General features: G+C 32.8%; 3 protein-coding genes and 2 long non-coding RNA genes across 8 annotated transcripts in view; 3 read left to right on the top strand and 2 right to left on the bottom strand.

The window, feature by feature from the left end:
• Window positions 1–21,802, top strand: part of LOC124451688 (immunoglobulin superfamily member 10-like) — a 65,898-nt gene extending 44,096 nt beyond the window's left edge. For all 3 annotated transcript variants that reach the window (XM_047002292.1, XM_047002293.1, XM_047002294.1), the window contains 3 exons: window positions 19,383–19,637; window positions 20,322–20,603; window positions 21,173–21,802. In XM_047002292.1, the coding sequence (XP_046858248.1) occupies window positions 19,383–19,637; window positions 20,322–20,603; window positions 21,173–21,597 (962 nt within the window). In that variant the 3' untranslated portion in view covers window positions 21,598–21,802. The remainder of the gene's footprint in view (window positions 1–19,382; window positions 19,638–20,321; window positions 20,604–21,172) is intronic.
• Window positions 269–5,099, top strand: LOC124451730. 2 transcript variants are annotated; one of them, XR_006950629.1, is made up of 4 exons: window positions 269–356; window positions 3,441–3,610; window positions 3,978–4,046; window positions 4,715–5,099. It is a non-coding gene; the product is annotated as an uncharacterized LOC124451730 (long non-coding RNA). The 2 variants fall into 2 exon arrangements; XR_006950628.1 differs by lacking the exon at window positions 3,441–3,610.
• Window positions 6,596–11,310, top strand: LOC124451746. The gene is made up of 3 exons (XR_006950646.1): window positions 6,596–7,095; window positions 10,994–11,062; window positions 11,280–11,310. It is a non-coding gene; the product is annotated as an uncharacterized LOC124451746 (long non-coding RNA).
• Window positions 21,803–24,528: 2,726 nt separating the features above from the next.
• Window positions 24,529–25,228, bottom strand: LOC124451723. The gene is made up of 3 exons (XM_047002346.1): window positions 25,059–25,228; window positions 24,880–24,972; window positions 24,529–24,798 (listed from the first exon to the last, which is right to left on the bottom strand). Exons 1-3 carry the CDS (start codon window positions 25,066–25,068, stop codon window positions 24,545–24,547), a joined length of 357 nt encoding a protein of 118 aa, XP_046858302.1. The 5' UTR covers window positions 25,069–25,228; the 3' UTR covers window positions 24,529–24,544.
• Window positions 25,226–26,344, bottom strand: LOC124452306. The gene is made up of 3 exons (XM_047002885.1): window positions 25,594–26,344; window positions 25,394–25,436; window positions 25,226–25,302 (listed from the first exon to the last, which is right to left on the bottom strand). The coding sequence occupies exons 1-3, from the start codon at window positions 25,948–25,950 to the stop codon at window positions 25,226–25,228; spliced, it is 477 nt and encodes a 158-aa protein (XP_046858841.1). The 5' UTR covers window positions 25,951–26,344.
• Window positions 26,345–26,393: the final 49 nt, after the last annotated feature.

Below are 26,393 nucleotides of genomic sequence, written 5' to 3'. Positions count from 1 at the left end.
TTAACAACTGGATCTCCGAATTCGGTAGTTTTTCATTGATTTTAGTAAGATTTGGAGCTTGGCTTGGTTTTTACTTTCAGAAAGTCTGGTCACGGTGGGGCACACTGATTAAATACATCTATTTTATTCAGTGTATTTTGGTTCAATGATCACCACTTAGCATTACAGTTATATCATTTCAATAAAACTACGACATTGAATTACCATAGTGAATATATTGCGTGAATATATGCACAGAAATATGAAATACGCCCATTGAACTGCATAATCAACAACGACATCACATAGGTCAAACGTTGCGAAGCAGGAAATTGGGTCTTTCTGAAATTCTCACGGAAGAAAACCAAATTACAGGGGTATGTTACGTTTTGCTGCATTTTTAGTGGAATAGCGTACTTGTACTTGTTGTCTTGGATGAAAATATTATTTTGCTGTAAAGTTTTGGCGTAAATATTCATGTAATTCCACAGGCGCTATTGAAACGAATCTCTTGTCGAGAATTCTTAGTCCCAACAAAAATTAGCCAATACTAAAATTGTGTTTGTGAAGGAAAATAAGTTTTAGTCTGAATTCGAGAAAATCTTCAATAATATGGTACACAAGTGTATACGTTAAAATACAACAGCTTTTTGTAATGATATGCTTTGATGAACATATCTTTAACTTAAAGTCGCTTTAAACCAAACTTTTTAAGAAGTTTAATGCATTTTGAATTTCATAATTTTAAAAGACCAAGACGAAACACTACATTAAATACAAAATCAGTATGTTGGCTTTCATTTCTTCTTTGATTCTTGAAAATATTTTTGGACGTCCTGTTGTATTGTTTAGTTAGGGGGTGTTTAGTTACTGGCAGTCATCAGCACAGTATACACAACACAGTCTTTATTGACAATAGTATGAAAATTCAACTGACAAAACATTAAAACATAGTAAAAGTACGTGTAAACCGTTTACAACTACATTAATTCTTATCCTGTAATAAATATATGCTTGTGGGCTTTTCTGTGGACCGAGTTGAAAACTAAACTAACTTCCAGTTGGCAGGGGCGGATCTGGAGTATGTCAACAGGGGCGGATCTGGAGTATGTCAAATCAGTCGCGCGACTGATGTTTGAAATTCAAAAATTACCTATTCATGTTAATTAAAAATTCATTAATTATTCTTACTTTATTATCGCATTTACTTCGTGATAAAAATCCAGCTTTATTTATTATTGAAAACTAATGACTGATCCAATGAATATCTCGTTGGTAACCAGATCAGTTGAATTTTAATTGACCTGGAATAACCGACTGATAAGCGGGGTGGCTTGACTGGTTCGACGGATAAAGGAGTCTATGAACGCCAAAAACCCTTATTTTATTGGTCAATGGCCAGATCAGTGGACAGTCTGGAATGGTCTCGACTGATAATAGGGTGGCCGGACGTAAAAGGGAGTCCAATTGCTATCTTACAATTGGTTCATTTGAATTTTGTTTTTATTGTGATTGGTTTGACGGATTTCGACTGATAGCCAACTGAACTAACATAGTAAAGCTCACTGTCTGAATTGAATGTTTGATCATTTCATAGTAATTTTTATAAGCATGATAGAAACTAAACTACAATCAGATGGAATTTATGGAAATCTTTTACAAATTCATATAATGACATGAATGCTGCTGTCGAAACTGTGAATTTTTTCAAGAGGGTGAAAAATTTATGGATAAATTGTAAATGCTTGGCAAAGACGATCTCGCGAGCGACATTTCAGTCATTGATGTTCAAAAGAAAGCCAACATTGTTTTGAGTTTTATCAGCAGAAATTTACATCCAAAATCGTAAGTAAAGGATAGGTGAAGTGTATGCATGAATGTAATATATCAAATGCTTCTAAAATTGTTGTTGCCGAAGGACTTTTAGCTATGATTTCTTTAGTGCTTGGGGAATCGTGGCCGTTATATGGCAGCGAAATCCTACATTCATGCAAATATATTTCAATGGACAAAAAATCTGCAGCCATAAGGCGCCATACTATTATTTACTTTATCATAAACAAATGTTTGGGGCTTTTCAGTTTATGATCATTGATCATTCAATAATTGGACAGTTATACTACATATTGTTTAAGATTTAAGAAAACTAACATTGATTACATGGGAAGCTGTTTACTATAACCTGTGATTTTGAGTCTTCTGATCCATGAAGCTTTTTATTGTGACAATTTGACTGAAATGGTATTAAATTTGGCAAAATAGCAAAGTATTTTTCATGATCACTAGGTAATTTCTCTGATGATCATTATAATTTCTAAACTAAATTATTTCAGATTTACATTTAAACGAGCTTTGATCATATGAAGAGATATTTATCATAACCAGTAACCATGACACATGAACCAATTTTAACATTCATGTAATTATATAATTAAAGACATGTTGGTTACATTCTGTTTGTATTCGCAAATACAATGCTACTAGTGATTGCTATATAGCCCACCTTGCATATACTTACAGGAGATAATAGTTTAGTGAAATGTCCAATAAACATTTATGGCATTAAGCTGTCCTTAACTGCAAATTTTCACTCTGATAATTTTTGCTTAATCTTTGGCAGAAAAATATTTTGAGTTTTTTCTCAAAAAGTGAATTTGCTGGGACTGATGTGGAGATGGGTAAAGGGTTACAATAAACTTGCATGGTTTGAAGCCTGACCTTTTCTATATCTATGAACTGTCACTTGTAGTACCAAATTTCTAACTTAACTCATTACATAGAGGTTTGAATGGGGGTCTCTAGGGGGGTCCATGCCTGACAACTTGGTAGAAATTTTTAGACTGTATCTGTTTTGGAATAGCATTATTGTAAAATAAATTTTACGTTGCTAGACATGCTAATGAGCCATATATTTGGCATGATAATGAGCCTAAATATTTGGCATAACATTCAAGTATTGTTCACTTCATTATTTTTTTTTTTGGAAAAAACGTAAGCAAAATGTGTTGTTTTTACGCAAAAACGATGCCCACAAAATACATTTTGTATTGCTCTAAAACGCTGAAAATGGCATTTTCAAGGCTCTGAAATTCAAAATTTCTCAGAGGAGAATGCCTCAAACCCCTCCAGGTGCGAAGCGGCTCCGACGTTTTATGACTGATGTTTGAAAAATCCTAGATCCGCCCCTGCCAGTTGCAATAGTTACAAACAGTTAGTAAAAGATAAAAATTCATTCAAAACTAAAGTGTTTTAGTTGAAAAGAGAAGAATTTCTGTTCACTATTACTTAAGAATTACACAAAATTACTTTCCTGTACAGCTACTGTCTTTTCCTAAAGTTCATTTTGCTGAAACAATGTCAATCCTCATATATAACCAATTTTTCTTTTATAGTTTGTGTATAGACAGAAATACTTTAATTGCATAGTTAAATGATTTAAATTTCAAGTTCATTTTGTTAAGAACATTAGGAAAGTTAGCCTGCAAATTTGGTTGTGTTACTGTGTTTGCACAGGCTTATGCAAACTGAGGAGACCTTTTGGAGAACTTGACAGTTGATCAAAGCAAAGCAGGTTTTGCCCCTGCTTGAGCGTTCTTACAAAGATTTCCGACGTTTGCGTAAGATTTTCAAGGTTTGTGTTTTAATTTTCCACAAAGTGCATTAATGAATGTTTCACAAAATCTCTTTGATTGATTGAGAATGAGCTAAATTAAAACACAAAAAATTTATTGCAATGATAAAGACATTTCTGTGGTAGAATTAATGGAACATATTGCTACGCAAAATGTTGCCCATTTACGAGTAGAAATTACTATTTATTTTGATGCACCATGTTTAGTTCTGTGCACCGGAGATGGGCCGCAGCGCCGACTATTTTTACCAGTTCAGAATTGACAAGCCGCAGCTGAAAAACTGGAATTTTCACAGCACTAATCATGTTGACTCATGATTTTATTTTCAAAGATCATAAGCATTAAAATTCATCATTTAATTTTTAGTGAAAATGGTAAAGACAAATTTAGTATTTTCGACTGTTACATTGATCACATTTCTTGGTCTTGCCAAAGGTATTTAACTTCAAATATCCATTTCTTTTTTACTTAAATGATTTTTGATGTATTTTTAGTTGTTGTAGTAGTAATATTTAATTAGTTTATTTTTTTATTCACAATTTTTGAATAGAACCTGAATTAAGAACATCAATTACTTTTGTTATGTTAGTAGAAGATGTATTTTTTCCCTAAAATATCTTTTTATAAGTCATAGATATTAGCTAAATTTCAATTTCAGGAACATTAATATCTCCACCTGATGGTCAAGAATTCCAACCAGTAAATTTGTTAACATATGAATCTCCAACATCATTTTTCCTTTCAACATATTCATCTACTGATTGAAACACAAAAGATAATTTATTTACGATGCTATAAAATCATATTTATGTTTAAAATACTATTAGCTCTTTCTGTTCAATTTGCATGCGCTACCTGAGATGATAAAAATCCTTAAAAGAAAATTTAAGCAAATCGCTCTTTTATAGCAAACTTTAGCAGTGGCCACACAATGCAATTAACATCTCGACCTTTTCCTTAGACATAATGGAAATGTTCAATTCAATCTATCCATTGCTCAATCAAAATGCTCCAATCTTGTTATCATATGTATATTAGTATTGTATACAAATAAACTCTTTTGATTTTTTTTCTTGTTTTTAAGTTCCATGCTTCTTCTCTAGGCAACGTTCTTTGTGATGACGAAAAAGAGAGAGTAAAACAGTGCAAAATAGAATGGTGGTGCATTATTTTCATAACTTTAACATCTGGAATTATCCTTGGAATTTTCGTCTCTATTTTATTTTTTTTGCGTTATCGTCAACATTGGTTAAGTAAAAAAACTCAACAGTTTCAATCTCCATCTGAAGTTAGGAAAAATTCTGTTGATACAACTTATCAAGAACTGGACATATCGAAAAGGAATATAGAAGATAATAATTATGAATCTTTGCAAAAAAATAATGAATCGGAGTACGTGATAGCCAACGAAAGCAGAAATTATGAGAACAGTAATTTGTTTTCAAGAAAATCATAAATTTATTCTAAACATGTGTTCATAAACATTTTCCATGTTGTAAAGTCACAATGGCGCTTTTACGAACATTTACATTTTCTGATAAGATTTGAATTTTGCATCTTATCCTCCCTTTGGAGCTGCCAATACTTTATGATTTCCAGAAGGAAGCCATTTTTGGATAGGAAAATACACTGGTCATTCTGACTCATTCATTGGTTGTTTTTGATAACAGTGTTTGGTAATACTGTTTTTGAATAAGTATTTTCTATTTATCTTACTATACACCTGCTTTCCTGACTTGTTTCCTGTGTATACCAAATTGTTTAGAACAGGATCATGAAAAGGCTCTGAAAAAGCACGAAATCTTATTTCTGATGAACATAAATCTTAATTTCAAAATTTGTCTTTGATTAGGGAATGCCTTGAGACCCATCTAGTTAAGAGATGACCATAGTTGGATAGTTAAGAACACCTTAAGTGATCTACTATGGAGCGCCAATCGTAACAAAAATTATTTACAGTTTGTACGGTTTCGTTTTTAATACAGGGTTAGTGGGGTGTTCGACAACACAAAGAGAGCCTCAAAAATGCGGGGACCTTTAGAAAATTTACAGTCTTAATACTTGAAACATAAACAAATGTACTGGAGAATCCAACTGTTTAATATCGCGATGCTCCAGACATACAAAAACCTCCATCATTTGGGAGCAACAATAAAACTGTTAACGTTTTGATATTTCATTCTCAATCTGAATGCTAAAACAACAAGAGCAATAACTTTAACTTTATAAATCAAAATTTCAAAAATTTATTATTAATATACATCTTGAAATTTGAGTGATTATTGTTATGTTGTTGTTCTTTTCCAACATCAAAGTCTTTTTTACAAATGAAATTTTCATTAAGCAAGTTGGTTAATAATGCAGCGGTTTAATCCAAAAATCTCATTGGATAGCAGTTTAGTGGAAAATTTCCACTGATCCGAAATGATATTGATGGATAAGCGTGTATATAGCTTGTAACTGATCAGTTAATCTTGGCCACGCTTATACATCTTGGATTCCCGTTGTAAGAAAAATATAAACTATAAAATGAAAATTTCAATGGTTACCAAATCAATGGGAAAATTAGACTAATCTGAACTTTCTAATTAGCGTGCTGCCTGCTGGATTTGCCAGAGCAGGGTCATTCACACTTACACATCTCAAAGTCCCGTCTGGTCTCGTTGAACCAACGTTTTTCTTTTCTATTGTTATTTTTTTATCGTTGTGAAGCCATGATTAAACAGGAAAGTTTAAAATCTCACTGTCAACGAAGGTAAAAGGACGAATTTTACTCTTTCATTTGTTTTTGTTGATCAAATATCATTCTTTTTTTTGTATTTCATGTCATTTTCATCTTAAAAATAATAATGGTTTTCACCAAAGTTGCTTGACTATGTATACTTTCCATTTAATATATAATGATCTTGAATGTATTGATCGAATGTTAGGCCGATACAGACTGAACAATGTTGTTTTTTAATTTGACTTATTTACAGTTAGTTTAACGATAAATATAAGTCGTTGTAGACACTTCTGTTGCATTTTCATCTCTTTTGACTTCATGATTTTAGTTGATGTAAGAACGAGTTGATTTCTGTATATTTAGCATTTGTCTTTTGATTTTTTGCCGTAACCTGTGAATTTGTTTAACAACTGTATCTCCGAATTCGGTAGTTTTTCATTGCTTTTAGTAAGTTTTGGAGCTTGGCTTGGTTTTTATTTTCAGAAAGTCTGGTTACGGTGGGGCACACTGAGTAAATACATCTATTTTATTCAATGTATTTGGTTTCAATGATCACCACTTAGCATTCCAGTTATATCATTTCAATAAAAATACGCCATTGAATTACCATAGTGAATATATTGAGTGAATATATGCACAGAAATATGAAATACGCCCATCGAAACTGCATATTCAACAACGACATCACTTAGGTCAAACGTTGCGAAGCAGGAAATTGGGTCTTTCTGAAATTCTCACGGAAAATACCAAATTACAGGGGTATGTTACATTTTGCTGTATTTTTAGTGGAATATCGTACTTGTACTTGTTGTCTTGAATGAAAATATTATTTTGCTGTAAAGTTTTGGCGTAAATATTCATGTAATTCGACAGGCGCTATTGAAACGAACCTCTTATCGAGAATTCTTAGTCCGAGTAAAAATTAGCCAATACTAAAATTGTGTTTGTGAAGGAAAATAAGTTTTAGTCTGAATTCGAGAAAATCTTCAATAATATGGTACACAAGTGTATACGTTAAAATACAACAGCTTTTTGTAATGATATGCTTTGATGAACATATCTTTAACTTAAAGTCGCTTTAAACCAAACTTTTTAAGAAGTTTAATGCATTTTGAATTTCATAATTTTAAAAGACCAAGACGAAACACTACATTAAATACTAAATGAGTATGTTGGCTTTCATTTCTTCTTTGATTCTTGAAAATATTTTTGGACGTCCTGTTGTATTGTTTAGTTAGGGGGGTGTTTAGTTACTGGCAGTCATCAGCACAGTATACACAACACAGTCTTTATTGACAATAGTATGAAAATTCAACTGACAAAACATTAAAACATAGTAAAAGTACGTGTAAACCGTTTACAACTACATTAATTCTTATCCTGTGATAAATATATGCTTGTGGGCTTTTCTGTGGACCGAGTTTAAAACTAAACTAACTTCCAGTTGGCAGGGGCGGATCTGGAGTATGTCAAATCAGTCGCGCGATTGATGTTTGAAATTCAAAAATTACCTATTCATGTTAAATAAAAATCATTAATTATTCTTACTTTATTATCGCATTTACTTCGTGATAAAAATCCAGCTTTATTTATTATTGAAAACTAATGACTGATCCAATGAATATCTCGTTGGTAACCAGATCAGTTGAATTTTAATTGACCTGGAATAACCGACTGATAAGCGGGGTGGCTTGACTGGTTCGACGGATAAAGGAGTCTATGAACGCCAAAAACCCTTATTTTATTGGTCAATGGCCAGATCAGTAGACAGTCTGGAATGATCTTGACTGATAATAGGGGTGGCCGGACGTATAAGGGAGTCCAATTGCTATCTTACAATTGGTTCATTTGAATTTTGTTTTTATTGTGATTGGTTTGACGGATTTCGACTGATAGCCAACTGAACTAACATAGTAAAGCTCACTGTCTGAATTGAATGTTTGATCATTTCATAGTAATTTTTATAAGCATGATAGAAACTAAACTACAATCAGATGGAATTTATGGAAATCTTTTACAAATTCATATAATGACATGAATGCTGCTGTCGAAACTGTGAATTTTTCAAGAGGGTGAAAAATTTATGGATAAATTGTAAATGCTTGGCAAAGACGATCTCGCGAGCGACATTTCAGTCATTGATGTTCAAAAGAAAGCCAACATTGTTTTGAGTTTTATCAGCAGAAATTTACATCCAAAATCGTAAGTAAAGGACAAGTGAAGTGTATGCATGAATGTAATATATCAAATGCTTCTAAAATTATTGTTGCCGAAGGACTTTTAGCTATGATTTCTTTAGTCTTTGGGGAATCGTGGCCGTTATATGGCAGCGAAATCCTACATTCATGCAAATATATTTCAATGGACAAAAAATCTGCAGCCATAAGGCGCCATACTATTATTTACTTTATCATAAACAAATGTTTGGGGCTTTTCAGTTTATGATCATTGATCATTCAATCATTGGACAGTTATACTACATATTGTTTAAGATTTAAGAAAACTAACATTGATTACATGAGAAGCTGTTTACTATAACCTGTGATTTTGAGTCTTCTGATCCATGAAGCTTTTTATTGTGACAATTTGACTGAAATGGTATTAAATTTGGCAAAATAGCAAAGTATTTTTCATGATCACTAGGTAATTTTTCTGATGATCATTATAATTTCTAAACTAAATTATTTCAGATTTACATTTAAACGAGCTTTGATCATATGAAGAGATATTTATCATAACCAGTAACCATGACACATGAAACAATTTTAACAATCATGTAATTATATAATTAAAGACATTTTGGTTACATTCTTTTTGTATTCGCAAATACAATGCTACTAGTGATTGCTATATAACACACCTTGCATATACTTACAGGATATAATAGTCTAGTGAAATGCCTAATAAACATTTATGGCATTAAGCTGTCCTTAACTGCAAATTTTCACTCTGATAATTTTTGCTTAATCTTTGGCAGAAAAAAATTTTGAGTTTTTTCTCAAAAAGTGAATTTGCTGGGACTGATGTGGAGATGGGTAAAGGGTTACAATAAACTTGCATGGTTTGAAGTCTGAGCTTTTCTATATCTATGAACTGTCACTTGTAGTACCAAATTTCTAACTTAACTCATTACATAGAGGTTTGAATGGGGGTCTCTAGGGGGGTCCATGCCTGACAATTTGGTAGAAATTTTGAAAGACTCTATCTGTTTTTGAATAGCATTATTGTAAAATAAATTTTACGTTGCTAGACATGCTAATGAGCCATATATTTGGCATGATAATGAGCCTAAATATTTGGCAAAACATTCAAGTATTGTTCACTTCATTTTTTTTTTAAAAAACGTAAGCAAAATGTGTTGTTTTTAGACAAAAACGATGCCCACAAATACATTTTGTACTGCTCTAAAACGCTAAAAAAGGCATTTTCAAGGCTCTGAAATTCAAAATTTCTCAGAGGAGAATGCCTCAGACCCCCCTCCCAGGTGCGGAGCAGCTCCGACGTTTTATGACTGATGTTTGAAAAATCCTAGATCCGCCCCTGCCAGCTGCAATAGTTACAAACAGTTAGTAAAAGATAAAAATTCATTCAAAACTAAAGTGTTTTAGTTGAAAAGAGAAGAATTTCTGTTCACTATTACTTAAGAATTACACAAAATTACTTTCCTGTACAGCTAACTGTCTTTTCCTAAAGTTCATTTTGCTAAAGCAATGTCAATCCTTATATATAAATAATGTTTCTTTTATAGTTTGTGTATAGACAGAAATACTTTAATTGCATAGTTAAATGACTTAAATTTCAAGTTCATTTTGTTAAGAACATTAGGAAAGTTAGCCTGCAAATTTGGTTGTGCTATGTAAATTTTAGATCATTGTCATTGCTCATTTGTTTGAAATCTACTGTTTTTACAGCTAGTAAACACATGAATAATTCGCATAGCACAACTAAAGATATGCTAATGGCTACATACAATAATTGTAATGTGAGAGGTAAATGTATCCAATGATTCACAATATTTAGGAAACAGTATTTATGTTCATCTTATGCTTTCCCAATCAAGTCAAGAAAGAAAAATGTTTACCATGTTTCCACAGGCTTATGCAAACTGAGGAGACCTTTTGGAGAACTTAAGATCTGATCATTGCAAAGCAGGTTTTGCAACTGCTTGAGTATTCTCACAAAGATCTCCAAGGTTTGCATACGATTTTCAAGGTTTGCATTTTAATTTTCAAAAAAGTGCATTAATGAACGGTTTGCAAAATCTCTTCGATTGATTGAGGTTGAGCTAAAATCCGTTTACCCAGGCTAATGCAAACTCAGCCTTCCAATCAGTGCACACGTTTTACTGTTTTTATTTTATAAAGCAAATTAAAACACAAAAAATTTATTGCAATGATAAAGATATTTCTGTGGTAGAATTAATGGAACATATTGCTACGCAAAATGTTGCCCATTTACGAGTAGAAGTTACTATTTATTTTGATGCACCATGTTTAGTTCTGTGCACCGGATATGGGCCGCAGCCTCGACTATTTTTACCAGTTCAGAATTGACAAGCCGCAGCTGAAAAACTGGAATTTTCACAGCACTAACCATGTTGACTCATGATTTTATTTTCAAAGATCATAAGCATTAAAATTCATCATTTAATTTTTAGTGAAAATGGTAAAGACAAATTTAGTATTTTCGACTATTACATTGATCACATTTCTTGGTCTTGCCAAAGGTATTTAACTTCAAATATCCATTTCTTTTTTACTTAAATGATTTTTGATGTATTTTTAGTTGTTGTAGTAGTAATATTTAATTAGTTTATTTTTATTCGCAATTTTGAATAGAACCTGAATTAAAACATCAATTACTTTTGTTATGTTAGTAGAAGATGTATTTTTACCTAAACTATCTTTTATCAGTCATAGATATTAGCTAAATTTCAATTTCAGGAACAATAATATCTCCACCTGATGGTCAAAATTTGTATTTTGCCTGGATCTTCTCCCAATATAACTTGGACATTAAATAAGATTGGAAACTTTCTTTTTCGGAGCTGGACCTTTAGGACATTTGACACTTCTTCTTCTGCAGCTCAAGTAATTGTAAGAATAATTGATGATAAAAAACCAGATTACCGTACATCAGTCCTTAAGTCTTTGGGTTTAGATGTTGAAGTTTTTAAACCTGCAACTCTAATGTTAAAGAATGTTACTCAAAGTTACATTGGTGTTTATAAATTTTCTATCCATGCTCCTGATCCCTTTGGCTCATCTGTAAAGTGTTTATTGCAAGTAAGTTGTATTAATTATTTTAAACTTAGCAGCGGGGTTATCCAAGCCTTTCATGTAATCTGAGTAGCTGTAGCATCGGGCGTAATTATACGATATATGACCGCAGTCTGGAATCCTATAGCTAAATACTTGAGCCGTTGAGCGAAGACAAATACGAAGACGTGTTTTGTTCTGTTTTAATTTAAAAAAGAAATTATAGGGTATCTTTTGATTTGAATAATCTATGTCAAAGTGTTTGTATCACAGATTTTACTACATTTGAGTATAGGACAAAAAATTAGTTATTGATACCACTTTTGATTTTTGTGGTATAAAATTTGATATCAATTGATCAACTGGTAATATCACTATTATGTCTCGCCGAACAAAGAACAGTCTATCCACGCTTACAGATGCTGATGTTAAAAGCTTGATTCTGAATTTGCCCAAAACAGATGAAACCAAAGAAAAAGATATTCCATCTGAAAGATCTGCCAAAGATATGGGAAACAAGACGAAGGAAAATGAAACGTGCACCGAACCTAATGATAAAGAACAAAAAATTCGTGCGCACATGGTGGTTGATGTCGAGACATTTCTTTTAATATTATCCAGCACAGGGGCGGATCTAGGATTTTTCAAACATCAGTCATAAAACGTCGGAGCCGCTCCGCACCTGGGGGGGGGGTCTGAGGCATTCTCCTCTGAGAAATTTTGAATTTCAGAGCCTTGAAAATGCCATTTTCAGCGTTTTAGAGCAATACAAAATGTATTTTGTGGGCATCGTTTTTGCGTAAAAACAACACATTTTGCTTACGTTTTTTTCAAAAAAAAAAAACGAAGTGAACAATACTTGAATGTGAACAATACTTGAATGTTTTGCCAAATATTTAGGCTCATTATCATGCCAAATATATGGCTCATTAGCATGTCTAGCAACGTAAAATTTATTTTACAATAATGCTATTCAAAAACAGATACAGTCTTTCAAAATTTCTACCAAGTTGTCAGGCATGGACCCCCCTAGAGACCCCCATTCAAACCTCTATGTAATGAGTTAAGTTAGAAATTTGGTACTACAAGTGACAGTTCATAGATCTAGAAAAGCTCAGACTTCAAACCATGCAAGTTTATTGTAACCCTTTACCCATCTCCACATCAGTGCCAGCAAATTCACTTTTTGAGAAAAAACTCAAAATTTTTTTCTACCAAAAATTAAGCAAAAATTATCAGAGTGAAAATTTGCAGTTAAGGACAGCTTAATGCCATAAATTTTTATTAGGCATTTCACTAGACTATTATCTCCTGTAAGTATATGCAAGGTGTGCTATATAGCAATCACTAGTAGCATTGTATTTGCGAATACAAACAGAATGTAACCAAAATGTCTTTAATTATATAATTACATGATTGTTAAAATTGGTTCATGTGTCATGGTTACTGGTTATGATAAATATCTCTTCATATGATCAAAGCTCGTTTAAATGTAAATCTGAAATAATTTAGTTTAGAAATTATAATGATCATCAGAAAAATTACCTAGTGATCATGAAAAATACTTTGCTATTTTGCCAAATTTAATACCATTTCAGTCAAATTGTCACAATAAAAAGCTTCATGGATCAGAAGACTCAAAATCACAGGTTATAGTAAACAGCTTCTCATGTAATCAATGTTAGTTTTCTTAAATCTTAAACAATATGTAGTATAACTGTCCAATGATTGAATGATCAATGATCATAAACTGAAAAGCCCCAAACATTTGTTTATGATAAAGTAAATAATAGTATGGCGCCTTATGGCTGCAGATTTTTTGTCCATTGAAATATATTTGCATGAATGTAGGATTTCGCTGCCATATAACGGCCACGATTCCCCAAAGACTAAAGAAATCATAGCTAAAAGTCCTTCGGCAACAATAATTTTAGAAGCATTTGATATATTACATTCATGCATACACTTCACTTGTCCTTTACTTACGATTTTGGATGTAAATTTCTGCTGATAAAACTCAAAACAATGTTGGCTTGCTTTTGAACATCAATGACTGAAATGTCGCTCGCGAGATCGTCTTTGCCAAGCATTTACAATTTATCCATAAATTTTTCACCCTCTTGAAAAAATTCACAGTTTCGACAGCAGCATTCATGTTATTATATGAATTTGTAAAAGATTTCCATAAATTCCATCTGATTGTAGTTTAGTTTCTATCATGCTTATAAAAATTACTATGAAACGATCAAACATTCAATTCAGACAGTGAGCTTTACTATGTTAGTTCAGTTGGCTATCAGTCGAAATCCGTCAAACCAATCACAATAAAACAAAAATTCAAATGAACCAATTGTAAGATAGCAATTGGACTCCCTTATACGTCCGGCCACCCTATTATCAGTCAAGATCATTCCAGACTGTCCACTGATCTGGCCATTGACCAATAAAATAAGGGTTTTTGGCGTTCATAGACTCCTTTATCCGTCGAACCAGTCAAGTCACCCCGCTTATCAGTCGGTTATTCCAGGTCAATTAAAATTCAACTGATCTGGTTACCAACGAGATATTCATTGGATCAGTCATTAGTTTTCAATAATAAATAAAGCTGGATTTTTATCACGAAGTAAATGCGATCATAAAGTAAGAATAATTAATGAATTTTTAATTAACATGAATAGGTAATTTTTGAATTTCAAACATCAGTCGCGCGACCATTGAGTTCTATAAGACCTGGAGGGGAAACGTCAGCAAAATTACTATAAATTATCAGCGCGCGGCTGCGTGGTCAAAAACATGGCGGATTTTGGTGGTCAAAGTCAGCGGAGAGACGCGGGCTCATGAAATAAAATTTTCGTCGCCCACCCTGATTTGACCACCACAATTGCGAGTATAGAAAATATCAAAACTATTTATTTTCCTAACATAAACACTTTTTTAAAATTTTTTTTATTAAACTGCCAACTTCTGTGGTTTGCGGATGCTGAAATAGCGACAGAAAAGGGAACATTTCTTGACTCCGGTAAGTAGCACAGTATTAGTTTTACTATTTTGTTTTTAACACAAAACTTGAAGAGTGTTTCTACTACTAAGTTTTAATTTAAAGTTATTTTGGTCCAGTCTTGTTTGTTCTTCACTTAATCGCTCCCCAGATGTGTCGAAGCTGTCAATTTTTATCAAGTTTTGCATCCATCTTGTATCATGATCAAGGCATCAAGCTAAACTCTCCTGATTTGAATTGAGTTTACCTCCCGAAAATGGGGCATAATTTGTTCATGTTTTTTTTGAAAAGATGAAGGGAAAGTTTACAACAGAGTTGTGTTGAAATTGAATGCAGTGCCATGCAAAATTAATGAGAACTATGGTATATGTTGTATAATAAAAATAACTATTAAGCTGTTTGCCTGCTCAATTTGACTGAATGTATAGTGTAGACAATTATAATGGGTTTGGAAAGTTGGATTTATGCAAACAGTTTTAAAGTAGTACTTAGCGTTTCTGTAAATGAAGTATTTATTGTTATAGTAAACAGGTTACTACTTCAAAACCAAGATAAAAGTAGTGTGTTGAGCAATGTGCTAAGATTTGTTGCATATTATGATTATATCATTAATATGCATGAAAAATTAAACATATTATTGTCTCATCTCATCAAATCCATGCTTGTTATGATTCCAGGTGATCCACAAATTCACATCGGATGCATTGGTTACAATGAAGTTGGATGTAGAAGAAGCAAAAATAGATGGCAAAGAAATTCTTTGTGTCTTATGAAGAATTAGTAGAAATCAATAAAAAGAATTCTTTAAACAAATTGTAAACAAATTTAAATTTGCTCATGGTCAAGCAACCTAGTCAAAGAAGCAAAGTCTGTCTTCAACATGTGACCTTTCCAATTATTTAGTTTCTTTGTACAAAATACTATTTTCAAGAAACTTGATTTGTAAGTCTTTCATTAATATTTTTTTACCAAAAGATAAAAGGAACTAATTCAAAGGCTTGATGTAAAATACAAAGATTTAACAAGTTGTTTATCATTTAATTCCCAAATGTTAGTTTGTACATATAAATAATTAGTATTGGTAGCTGTAAGTTGTTTAAGCAAAACAGAAGAGTAGTAGTGCTCGAAGGGGTTAGCATTTTTGAAAAATTATATCTTGTTCATGACATATATTACTCAATTCCAAAAAACTGTAAGTAATGCACAATAATATCTATAGAACTTGATAAATTTCTTCACCTACACTGTCAAATAACTATTTTGCCTTCATGCAGCAATAGACAGAGTGTTTTTGTCAGAGAAACCAATGCACTTTAGTTTCCAAGTATTTAGATTGACAGGTCTAGTAAAGAATGCCGTTTGATTTTCACTTTTAAAAGGCTAAAATGTCATAAAATAACTTAAATGTTACATCCAAAATATGCGTTTCTCTACCGTCGATCTTCTTTATTTTGATGTGTGTCTGTACTGGGTTTTTCACGCAATGCTAAAGCATTATTTTCACATGATATGCTGTCGGTATCGTAATTGTTTTTTTTCTCACTTGTTTTCGTTCATACAAACAGAAATCAGGAGGGAGTGAATATTGAAAAAATTTTTAAAGTGGAAGTTTTGACCACCAAAATCCGCCATTACCGCCATGCTTTTGACCACGAGGCCCAGGCCCCTTTGCCCCTCCAGGTCTTATAGAGCTCAACGCGCGCGACTGATTTGACATACTCCAGATCCGCCCCTGATCCAGCAATAACAAAATTGTTTCAGAAAAGTTAGACATCGACGATAATGCAAGTAAACTCGACCAAATCCTCACTCTTCAACGTATTTTAGAAGAAAAATAGAAAAGCGATGGTACCGAAAAAGCCGTTCTTCTAGTCGACAACGCGAAAATGGCAGCCGAGATTGACCATTTGAAATTTTTTATTAGCATGCTAAGAGAAGACAACAATCGAATCTTGTCTCTCTTTGATAATAATCAAAATGCTTGGATAGATGTCAATCGTAAGAATCAACCCAAGACAATCAACAAAAAACCAACAACTAATCCTCTTCCTCTAGTTACTAGAGTCTAGTAAATAGATTTGGAAATCTCCACGATAAATCCCACAAGGAAAATCACGTAGCTCCGACAGTTAGAAAACCATCAATGGAAGTATGCCTCACTCAGTCAACTCAGTCCCAACTGAATGCTTACCGCTGAAAGCAGAAGGAAAAGTTCAACAAATCAAAAATTGACATTCCTAATGACGACCAAGATATAACTGACCAAAAAACTAGAATTATTCAGCGGCATCAACTCTCATCATTGGTGACTCAATGTTAAAACATATAGATCCAAAAGATCTCCTAGGCAGCGAGAGGGAAATCTACCTGCCACTCCTTCAGTGGTGCAAAAGTAAAGGACATCCAGTTAAATGTCCTGGAGATCCCCCAAAATAAATATGGTACTATTATTATGCATGTTTGTACTAACGATCTTGTCAATAGTAGTGCTTATGAAGTTGCCACAGGTTTAGAAACATTGATTGTAAGTGCGAAGAAGTTAGCAGGTAAAGTGGGAATTTCAAGTGTTATAAAAAGATTCGATGACAAGGTCTCATTAAATAAAATAGCTTTTTATAATTCTCTCTCATCTACAAATTATGCTCTTAACATAATGTTTCATAATGTTACTATTTAATGAAATTTACTCAACCTGTAAACGGTATCAAACCCAATTAAACATTGAAATCACTGATCAAAGAAAATGATTCATATTTTTTGAAACAGCTTTTAAAACTGGGAAAGTGGAAAACTGTTACCTGACTCATGAATAAATATCAAAAATTTGGAAACTTTTTAACATTTAGTACTCACGTACATTTAGTATCCTCGTATTACTGGTTCATTTTGGAGCTATTTATACACGAAAAACAAAATGCTTTCGTTATGAAATATAAAGTATAAAATGAAAGAAAGAAGATTAGAAATCTCAAACACTTCGAAAATGTCCATTTTGTTTTATCTATAAATCTCTTTTTCATTACATTGCAATAAAATGACGCATAACTTTGTGCCTCTTCCATTATTGGCTCTTCATTCAGACAAAGCATCTCCAATTCTTACAGCTTGTTGTTAAGTATAGTTTAAAAAGCTGTAATCCTCTTAGTAAAACGTTCAATTTTCCAACTTATGTTGTAAAATATTTTGGTCTATTGAATTGAAACCTTTTCAAAAGTCTGCAAAAAAGTTGAGCAGCCACGATCAATTGCTTCAAATTCATCTTCGTCAGTTGTACAGTGGCCTTTCCATGCGTATTGTTGTACATTGAGGAGGCATTAATTCAGGGATTAAGGATAAAATTGAAGTTTGTGTAAGAGTAATGGAAAATTTCCGTCTTTAATGACTGATTATGCATCTTTTACATGACTGGGGCGGAAAGATTTAAGCCTTAGATAGCGACTAGTTTGGGATAATATCTGGTTTTGATGTGACAAGCAATATCAACGGTACATCAAACGGCTACTAAAACGAAGTAAACACACTAGTGAAAACCTGAAAACGCAATTCTTTTTCGTTTACACTTCATAAACAAAAGTTGTCGAATGTTTCAATGTGAAGAAAAACCAGACACACAAACCAGTCAAATCAACTACAGACTATTCTAACGAAACTAAATCCAAGTCTTTCTATTACAAACTACCCAGCAAAAACTACGAAAGTGTACAAGACGCTTCTGTAATTATGTGGACATTAAAGTAGTTTATTCCTTTGAGAAAATTCCACAGGTTAAAGCCAAATTCCTCCCACAAAATAAAAGCCACTGAAAGACACTATTTCCTTTTTTTTCGATTCTTTTGCGTGATGTAATTCTCCTTATATTATTTAGGAGATAACTCGCCATTTCTTCACACTCATCAAAGAACACACAACTTCCAACAAAATTTACACATTTACAAACACCTTCACACTTCACTACAATGTAAAACTAAAACAACTTATGATTTTGCATCCTGGACATCGGTTACCTTTTATTTTACTCTAAAACTTAAAGAAGCTCTCTATACTAAAAAAGTCAAACAAACAAATTCATCACATCAACACCATCTTCAATTTCTACGTATCTCTAAATTATTCAGTAATTTGATACCTGTAACATATTTCATATGAATATATTTCTCATTCCTCTGTATTGAAGATGGTATAAGCTGGCCGAAACCCATGTTTAGTTTCAAAACAATCGTCGTTCTCTTAAAATGTTTCATATATCTGTTGTGTTGTTGGGAAATCATAAAAATATGATTCGTACAATAAAAAAACAGTTTTTACCATCATATGAAAGGATGTAACAAACATTTCAACATTTCATGGTTAAAAATATTTTTGTTCTACACTGTATAGTTATTAGGTAGTGGTTATGTAAAACGATGTCTTCAATTTGTCTTATCTTTCTTTAGTTAAACCAAACGCGAGAATTAATTGTTCAACACCTCTGGTTGTAAATGAAGGTGATAATGTGTCATGTGTATGTAGAGGTGAAGGAGGTAACCCTCCTGCTAATGTCACATGGTTTGATAAAGATAACAACATACTTGGTGATGTTGGAGTTGTAAGTAAGACATTAGTAATCACTAATGTTACAATGAATGATGGTGGAAATTACAGATGTAAAGCACAAAGATACAATGATCCACGTTTAAGAGATGAAAAATCTATTGAAGTAATAGTGAAAGGTACTTGTAAGTTTGTAAGACAGCATTTCAGATCTCATTATAAACGTTTACAGAATATTGAATTTTGTTAATTTTATTCAGATCTACCACAACAAACCAATATTACCATCAGTCCAATGTCAGTAAAAAAAGGTCAAAATGTGACAATAACCTGTGAATCAGATGGTTATCTTGAACCAACCTACACTATTTATCACAATGGTGCAGTTATCAGTAATAAAAGGACATACATTATTAAGTCAGTCAACTTCAGTCACCAAGGTTCATATCGTTGTGAAGCAAAGAATAAACTGGGAAATGATTCATCTGATGTTAAAAATCTTACTATCATCAAAGGTAAGATCAAAATTTTACTTCATCAATTTTTGGGCTAGTATTCTACATTGTACATGAACAAATTACGACTGTTCAGTTTCATCCCATTTGTACACGATAGTACAAGATTGTGCTGAACAATGAAGATAGTTATATATTTTTCTTTGTTGGCGAGATTTAGATTCGTTTTGCTGAAAGACTACCACTCCCAATTATGATTGATTCTTGAGCTTACGCCTCATATCACCCTTTCCTGCCTGCTGCGCTGACGTATGCATCTGTCGTCACCTAGTTGCTAACTTTGCCTATTGCATATCCTCATTAAATAGGTTATCAAGAGCCTTAGACGACTATGATTTGTTTATAGTTCTTCGAAGACCAACGATAGTTGTTTAGGCTTCATAATAAGTCAATAATGTTTATGTCTAGTCGGTCACGTGATTGACTTTCAAAATTTCAAAATTTATTATTAATATGCATCTTGAAATTTGAGTTATCATTGTTATGTTGTTGTTCTTTTCCAACATCAAAGTCTTTTTTAAAAATGAAATTTTCATTAAGCAAATTGGTTAATAATGCAGCAGTTTAATTGAACACTCATAAGAAAATGCACCTAACACTAACGAATACTCTCATTATTAATTTTCTCATTACTAATTTTCATAACTAATTTAAGAAAGGAATATTTTCTGTTTTTAATTTCAGTGAAACCAAATGTGGAAATTAATTGCTCAACACCTCTGGTTGTGGATGAAGGTGATAATGTATCATGTGTATGTAGAGGTGAAGGAGGTATCCCTCCTGCTAATGTCACATGGTTTGATAAAGATAACAACATAATTGGGGATGTTGGAGTTGTAAGTAAGACATTAGTAATCACTAATGTTACATTGAATGATGGTGGAACTTACAGATGTAAAGCACAAAGTTATAATGATCCACGTTTTACAGATGAAAAATCTATTGAAGTAACAGTGAAAGCTACTTGTAAGTTTGTAAGAAAACATTTCAGATCTCATTATAAGCGTTTGTGTAGAATATTGAATTTAATTTTATTCTTTACAGATCCACCACAACAAACCAATAATTTGAGTTGATTTCTGTGTAGCTATTTTAGCATTTTTCATTTAAGTTTGGGCTAGAATTCCAACCAGTAAATTTGTTAACATATGTATCTCCAACATCATTTTTCCTTTCCAAATATTCATCTACTGATTGCAACACAAAAGATAATTTATTTAAAATGCTATAAAGTCATATTTATGTTTAAAATACTATTAGCTCTTTCTGTTCAATTTGCATGCGCTACCTGAGATGATAAAAATCCTTAAAAGAAAATTTAAGCAAATCGCTCTTTTACAGCAAACTTTTGCTCTGGCCACACAATGCAATTAACATCTCGACCTTTGCCTTAAACTTAATGGAAATGTTTAATTCAATCCATCCATTGCTCAATCAAAATATTCCAATCTTGTTATCATATGTATATTAGTATTGTATACAAATAAACTCTTTTGATTTTTTCCATATTTTTAAGTTCTATGCTTCTTCTCTAGACAACGTTCTTTGTGATGACCAAAAAGAGAGAATAAAACAGTGCAAAATAGAATGGTACATTATTTTAATAACTTTAACATCTGGAATTATCGTTGGAATTTTCGTCTCTATTTTATTTTTTTTGCGTTATCGTCAACATTGGTTAAGTAAAAAACGTCAACAATTTCAATCTCCATCTGAAGTTAGAAAAATTTCTGTTGATACAACTTATCAAGAATTGGATTTATCAAAAATGAATAATAAAGAAGATAATTATCAATCTTTGAGACCAAAGGATGATACAATTGATAAAACTTATCAAGAACTGGACATATCGAAAATGAATATGGAAGATAATAATTATGAATCTTTGCAAAAAAATGATGAATCGGAGTACGTGATAGCCGACGAAAAAAGAAATTATGAGAACAGTAATTTGTTTTGAAGAAAATCATAAATTTGTTATTCTAAACATGTGTTTATAAACATTTTCCATGTTGTAAAGTCGCAACAGCGCTTTTACGAACATTTACATTTTCTGATAAGATTTGAATTTTGCATCTTTTCCTCCCTTTGGAGCTGCCAATACTTTATGATTTCCAGAAGGAAGCCATTTTTGGATAGGAAAATACACTGGTCATTCTGATTCATTCATTGGTTGTTTTTGAATAAGTATTTTCTATTTATCTTACTATACACCTGCTTTCCTGACTTGTTTCCTGTGTATACCAAATTGTTTAGAACAGGATCACGAAAAGGCCCTGAAAAAGCACGAAATCTTATTTCCGATGAATCTAAATCGTAAATTTCAAAATTTGTCTTTGATTAGGGAATGCCTTGAGACCCATCTAGTTAAGAGAAGACCATAGTTGGATAGTTAAGAACACCTTTAGTGATCTACTATGGAGCGCCAATCGTAACAAAAATTATTTGCAGTTTGTATGGTTTCATTTTGAATACAGGGTTAGTGGGGTGTTCGACAACATAAGGAGAGCCGTCTTAATACTCAAAAATATAAACAAATGTACTGGAGAATCCCGACTGTTAAATATCGCAATGCTCCAGATGTACAAAAACCTCCATCATTTGGGAGCAACAATAAAACTTTTAACGTTTGGATATTTCATTCTCAATCTGAATGCTAAAACAACAAGAGCAATAACTTTAACTTTATAAATCAAACTTTCAAAATTTATTATTAATATACATCTTGAAATTTGAGTTATTATTGTTATGTTGTTGTTCTTTTCCAACATCAAAGTCTTTTTTACAAATGAAATTTTCATTAAGCAAGTTGGTTAATAATGCAGCGGTTTAATGCAAAAACCTCATTGGATAGCAGTTTAGTGGAAAATTTCCACTGATCCGAAATGATATTGATGGATAAGCGTGTATATAGCTTGTAACTGATCAGTTCAGCTGGGCCACGCTTATATATCTCGGATTCCCGTTGTAAGAAAAATATAAACTATAAAATGAAAATTTCAATGGTTACCAAATCAATGCGAAAATTAGACTAATCTGAACTTTCTAATTAGCGTGCTGCCTGCTGGATTCTCCAGGGCAGGGCCATGCACACTTACACATCTCGAAGTCCCGTCTGGTCCCGTTGCACCAACTTTTTTCATTTCTATTGTCCTTTTTTATCGTTGCGAAGCCATGATTAAACAGGAAAGTTTAAAATCTCACTGTCAACGAAGGTAAAAGGACGAATTTTACTCTTTCATTTGTTTTTGTTGATCAAATATCATTCTTTTTTTTGTATTTCATGTCATGTTCATCTTAAAAATAATAATGGTTTTCACCAAAGTTGCTTGACTATGTATACCTTCTATTTAATAGATGATCTTGAATGTATTGATCGATAGTTAGGCCGATAAAGACTGGGCAATGTTTTTAATGTGACTTATTTACAGTTAGTTTAACAGTAAATATAAGTCGTTGTAGATACTTCTGTTGCATTTTCATCTCTTTTGACTTCATGATTTTAGTTGATGTAAGAACGAGTTGATTACTGTATATTTATTAGCATTTGTCTTTTGATTTTTTGCCGTAACCTGTGAATTTGTTTAACAACTGTATCTCCGAATTCGGTAGTTTTTTTATTGATTTTAGGAAGTTTTGGAGCTTCACTTGGTTTTTACTTTCAGAAAGTCTGGTCACCGTTGGGCACACTGATTGAATACATCTATTTTATTCAATTTTTTTTGGTTCAATGATCACGACTTAGCATTCCAGTTATATCATTTCAATTAAAATACGCCATTGAATTACCATAGTGAATATATTGAGTGAATATATGCACAGAAATATGAAATACGCCCATTGAAACTGCATAATCAACAACGACATCATGTACGATAAACGTTGCGAAGCAGGAAATTGAGTCTTTCGGAAACTATCACGGAAGAAAACCAAATTACATGGGTATGTTACATTTTGCTGTATTTTTAGTGGAATAACGTACTTGTACTTGTTGTCTTGAATGAAAATATTGTTTTGCTGTAAAGTTTTGGCGTAAATATTCATGGAATTCGACAGGTGCTATTGAAACGAATCTCTTATCGAGAATTCTTAGTCCAAACAAAAATTAGCCAATACTAAAATTGTGTTTATGAAGGAAGACAAATTTTAGTCTGAATTGGAGAAAACCTTCAATAATATGGTACACAAGTGTATACGTTAAAATACAAGAGCTTTTTGTAATGATATGCTTTGATGAAGGTCTCTTTAACTTAACGTCGCTTTAAACAAAACTTTTTAAGAATTTTGATGCATTTTGAATTTCATAATTTTAAAAGACAAGACGAAACACTACATTAAATACTAAATGAGTATGTTGGCTTTCATTTCTTCTTTGATTCTTGAAAATATTTTTGAACTTCCGGTTGTATTGTTTAGTTAGGGGGTATTTACTTGAATCTGGAATGCTTTCGATCCGGAATTAACTCATCCATTTCAAAAGAAATTCTCTTGTATCTTTACATGAATCCGGAATGAGACACAACTCGATCGGGATCGAGTTCATTCCTATTTTCATTCCGGATTGAAATTTAGTTTAATCTCATGTAAACGCGAATTGAGTTTCATTCTGGAAAAAGATTATGATTAATGACGAAGCACGCATGCGCCAGCGTAGTGTCTTCTGGCAAATTTAAAGGACATTGGCAACGAAAATTTTTATGGCACATTTTTGAACCTTTGTGATGTCTAACAACTAAAATAGCAAAATTTTTTTTCAAAAAGATTTTGTTGCTGAGATATTTGCAGCAAAAGTTTTATAAATTTCGCCATCTTGGAGAAAATTTTGATAAAATTATCTCGAGCGGTAGGACGTCATTGGCTGGTGAGCAGTCAAAACAACAATACAATATACTTTGTGATTGACGGCGTTACAACACATTTAAAGCGTATTTTACTGGGTTTTTTTGCTGTAATGGATGACATACACGAAAATCAACCGGGTGAGGTTCTGCCCTATCAATATGAACCCGAAATGAAGGCCGAAACAAGTGAAGAAAGCGGTTCCGAACAGGAGAGTGAGCGGGGCAACTTGTCCTTGTCGGAGGATGCTTGGCGCCTTCTAACTCTAAGTGTGGACATTCGGCAGGTGTTGCAGATTCCAAAGTCCTGTTGTCTGATGGATCTAATGATAATATCAATACACAAGTAAAAACAACAGCACAATTTAATTAGAGCACTACGTAAGATATTCCTAATATTTTACCCTGCAACTCTGATGATGCCAAAAGGTTATCGGACTCAACAACTTGTTGGGCAGAAGTCACGGAACCAAAATTCATCATATCTTCTGATTCATCTACAAATTGATAATTTTAGTGCATATTTAAAAACGACAACAATTTTTAATTAAAGCAAATTTTGGGATTCATCTTGATCTTTTACATTGTAGCATTGGGGATGTAACTAGGTTGTCTGACTCAGCATCTTGTAGGGAGGACTTTGCAGAACTCAAATTTCAATCTTCTGATGTATCTAATGATGATTTTTGTGTACTAGTTAAAGCAACAGTACAATTTTATTAGAGCACAATACAGGATTTATCAAATGTTTTACCATGTGCCACCGATGGTGTTACTGTACCATCCTCTGCCCATAAAATATCTAAAGACATTTTCATCTTCCATTTCTAGAAAAAGAAAGTCATTTTCTCTTACTTGGAAGAATGTGCAAACCATAAATATGATATGACAATTTAACATATAAACTTTATATAGTACCTAAATCAATAGGACTTTCCTCATTAAATTGATTGTTTCCCTTCTGAAATATGTAAAAGTTTCATAATGTCATTGCTATTACGTGTTATTGCATCAAAATGGACTACTGGATATTAACTTTATAAAAGAGTCAATCAATCATGGAATATGGTGACTAACAATAGCATTTTTCAGCAATAGGATAAAGACAAATTTGCCACCTGTGATATAGGTTTTTGTCCAGGTGTAGACACAATTATTTGTTCACTTGGACGAATATAAATTGGTTTGTTTTGAAACAGCCGCTGCAGTATTGCCCCATCAATGCCCTGTTGCCCAGGTGCCAAAGTTGGAGCAACCAAAGATGTATGCATGGACATCAGTATTTCGATATCAACACCTGGAGGAACCTTTCCATCAAACGCCTCCATTATGGTGATCTCTACTTGTGCTGCATTCATCCCTCTAGTGAATCTACATCCTGATATCACATGCTCTCTCTCCATTAAATACAGACGCGCTCCCTGACGTGGGACAACAAGAATGGAAGGTCCGTCAAGCAGTACCAAGTCACGCATGAAGGTCCTGTTATCGATGGCTTTGACTTTAGGTTCCTTAGCTTTCTTGCGACCAACATTTGAAGGACGTTGTCCTTGAAAATTGTGCCTCCGTACAAAATTTCTGTTATTTGGATAGGTTGAATTTTGTCTCCCGGTTGCAAGCCTGGAAGACGATGCTTGTGATGTTGAAGAAGTTCTTCTTCCAGTAAAAAAACGCCTGACCTCTCTTTCACCAGTTTCTTGGGGAGAAATGCGCGAAGAGAGTACGTCCAGTCATGGCCTAATTCCAGTCTTGTAAGAATATTTTCTACGATATTATTCGGTACGCCATTTTCTTCAGCCATTGTTTACTGAAGACCATGTTATGTTATATGGATGACACGAAGTATTTACAATATACGTTTCGCAACCGCTGTCCAGTTTGCCAGTCAGAAATCTCGACGTATGGTTGATTTTCTCAA

The sequence above is a fragment of the Xenia sp. Carnegie-2017 genome, unplaced genomic scaffold (assembly GCF_021976095.1).
Source record: "Xenia sp. Carnegie-2017 unplaced genomic scaffold, XeniaSp_v1 HiC_scaffold_24, whole genome shotgun sequence".
NCBI classification, from domain to species: domain Eukaryota; kingdom Metazoa; phylum Cnidaria; class Anthozoa; order Malacalcyonacea; family Xeniidae; genus Xenia; species Xenia sp. Carnegie-2017.
The sequence above is the reverse complement of the archived record's forward strand: the minus strand, read 5'-3'. Positions and strand labels throughout refer to the sequence as shown.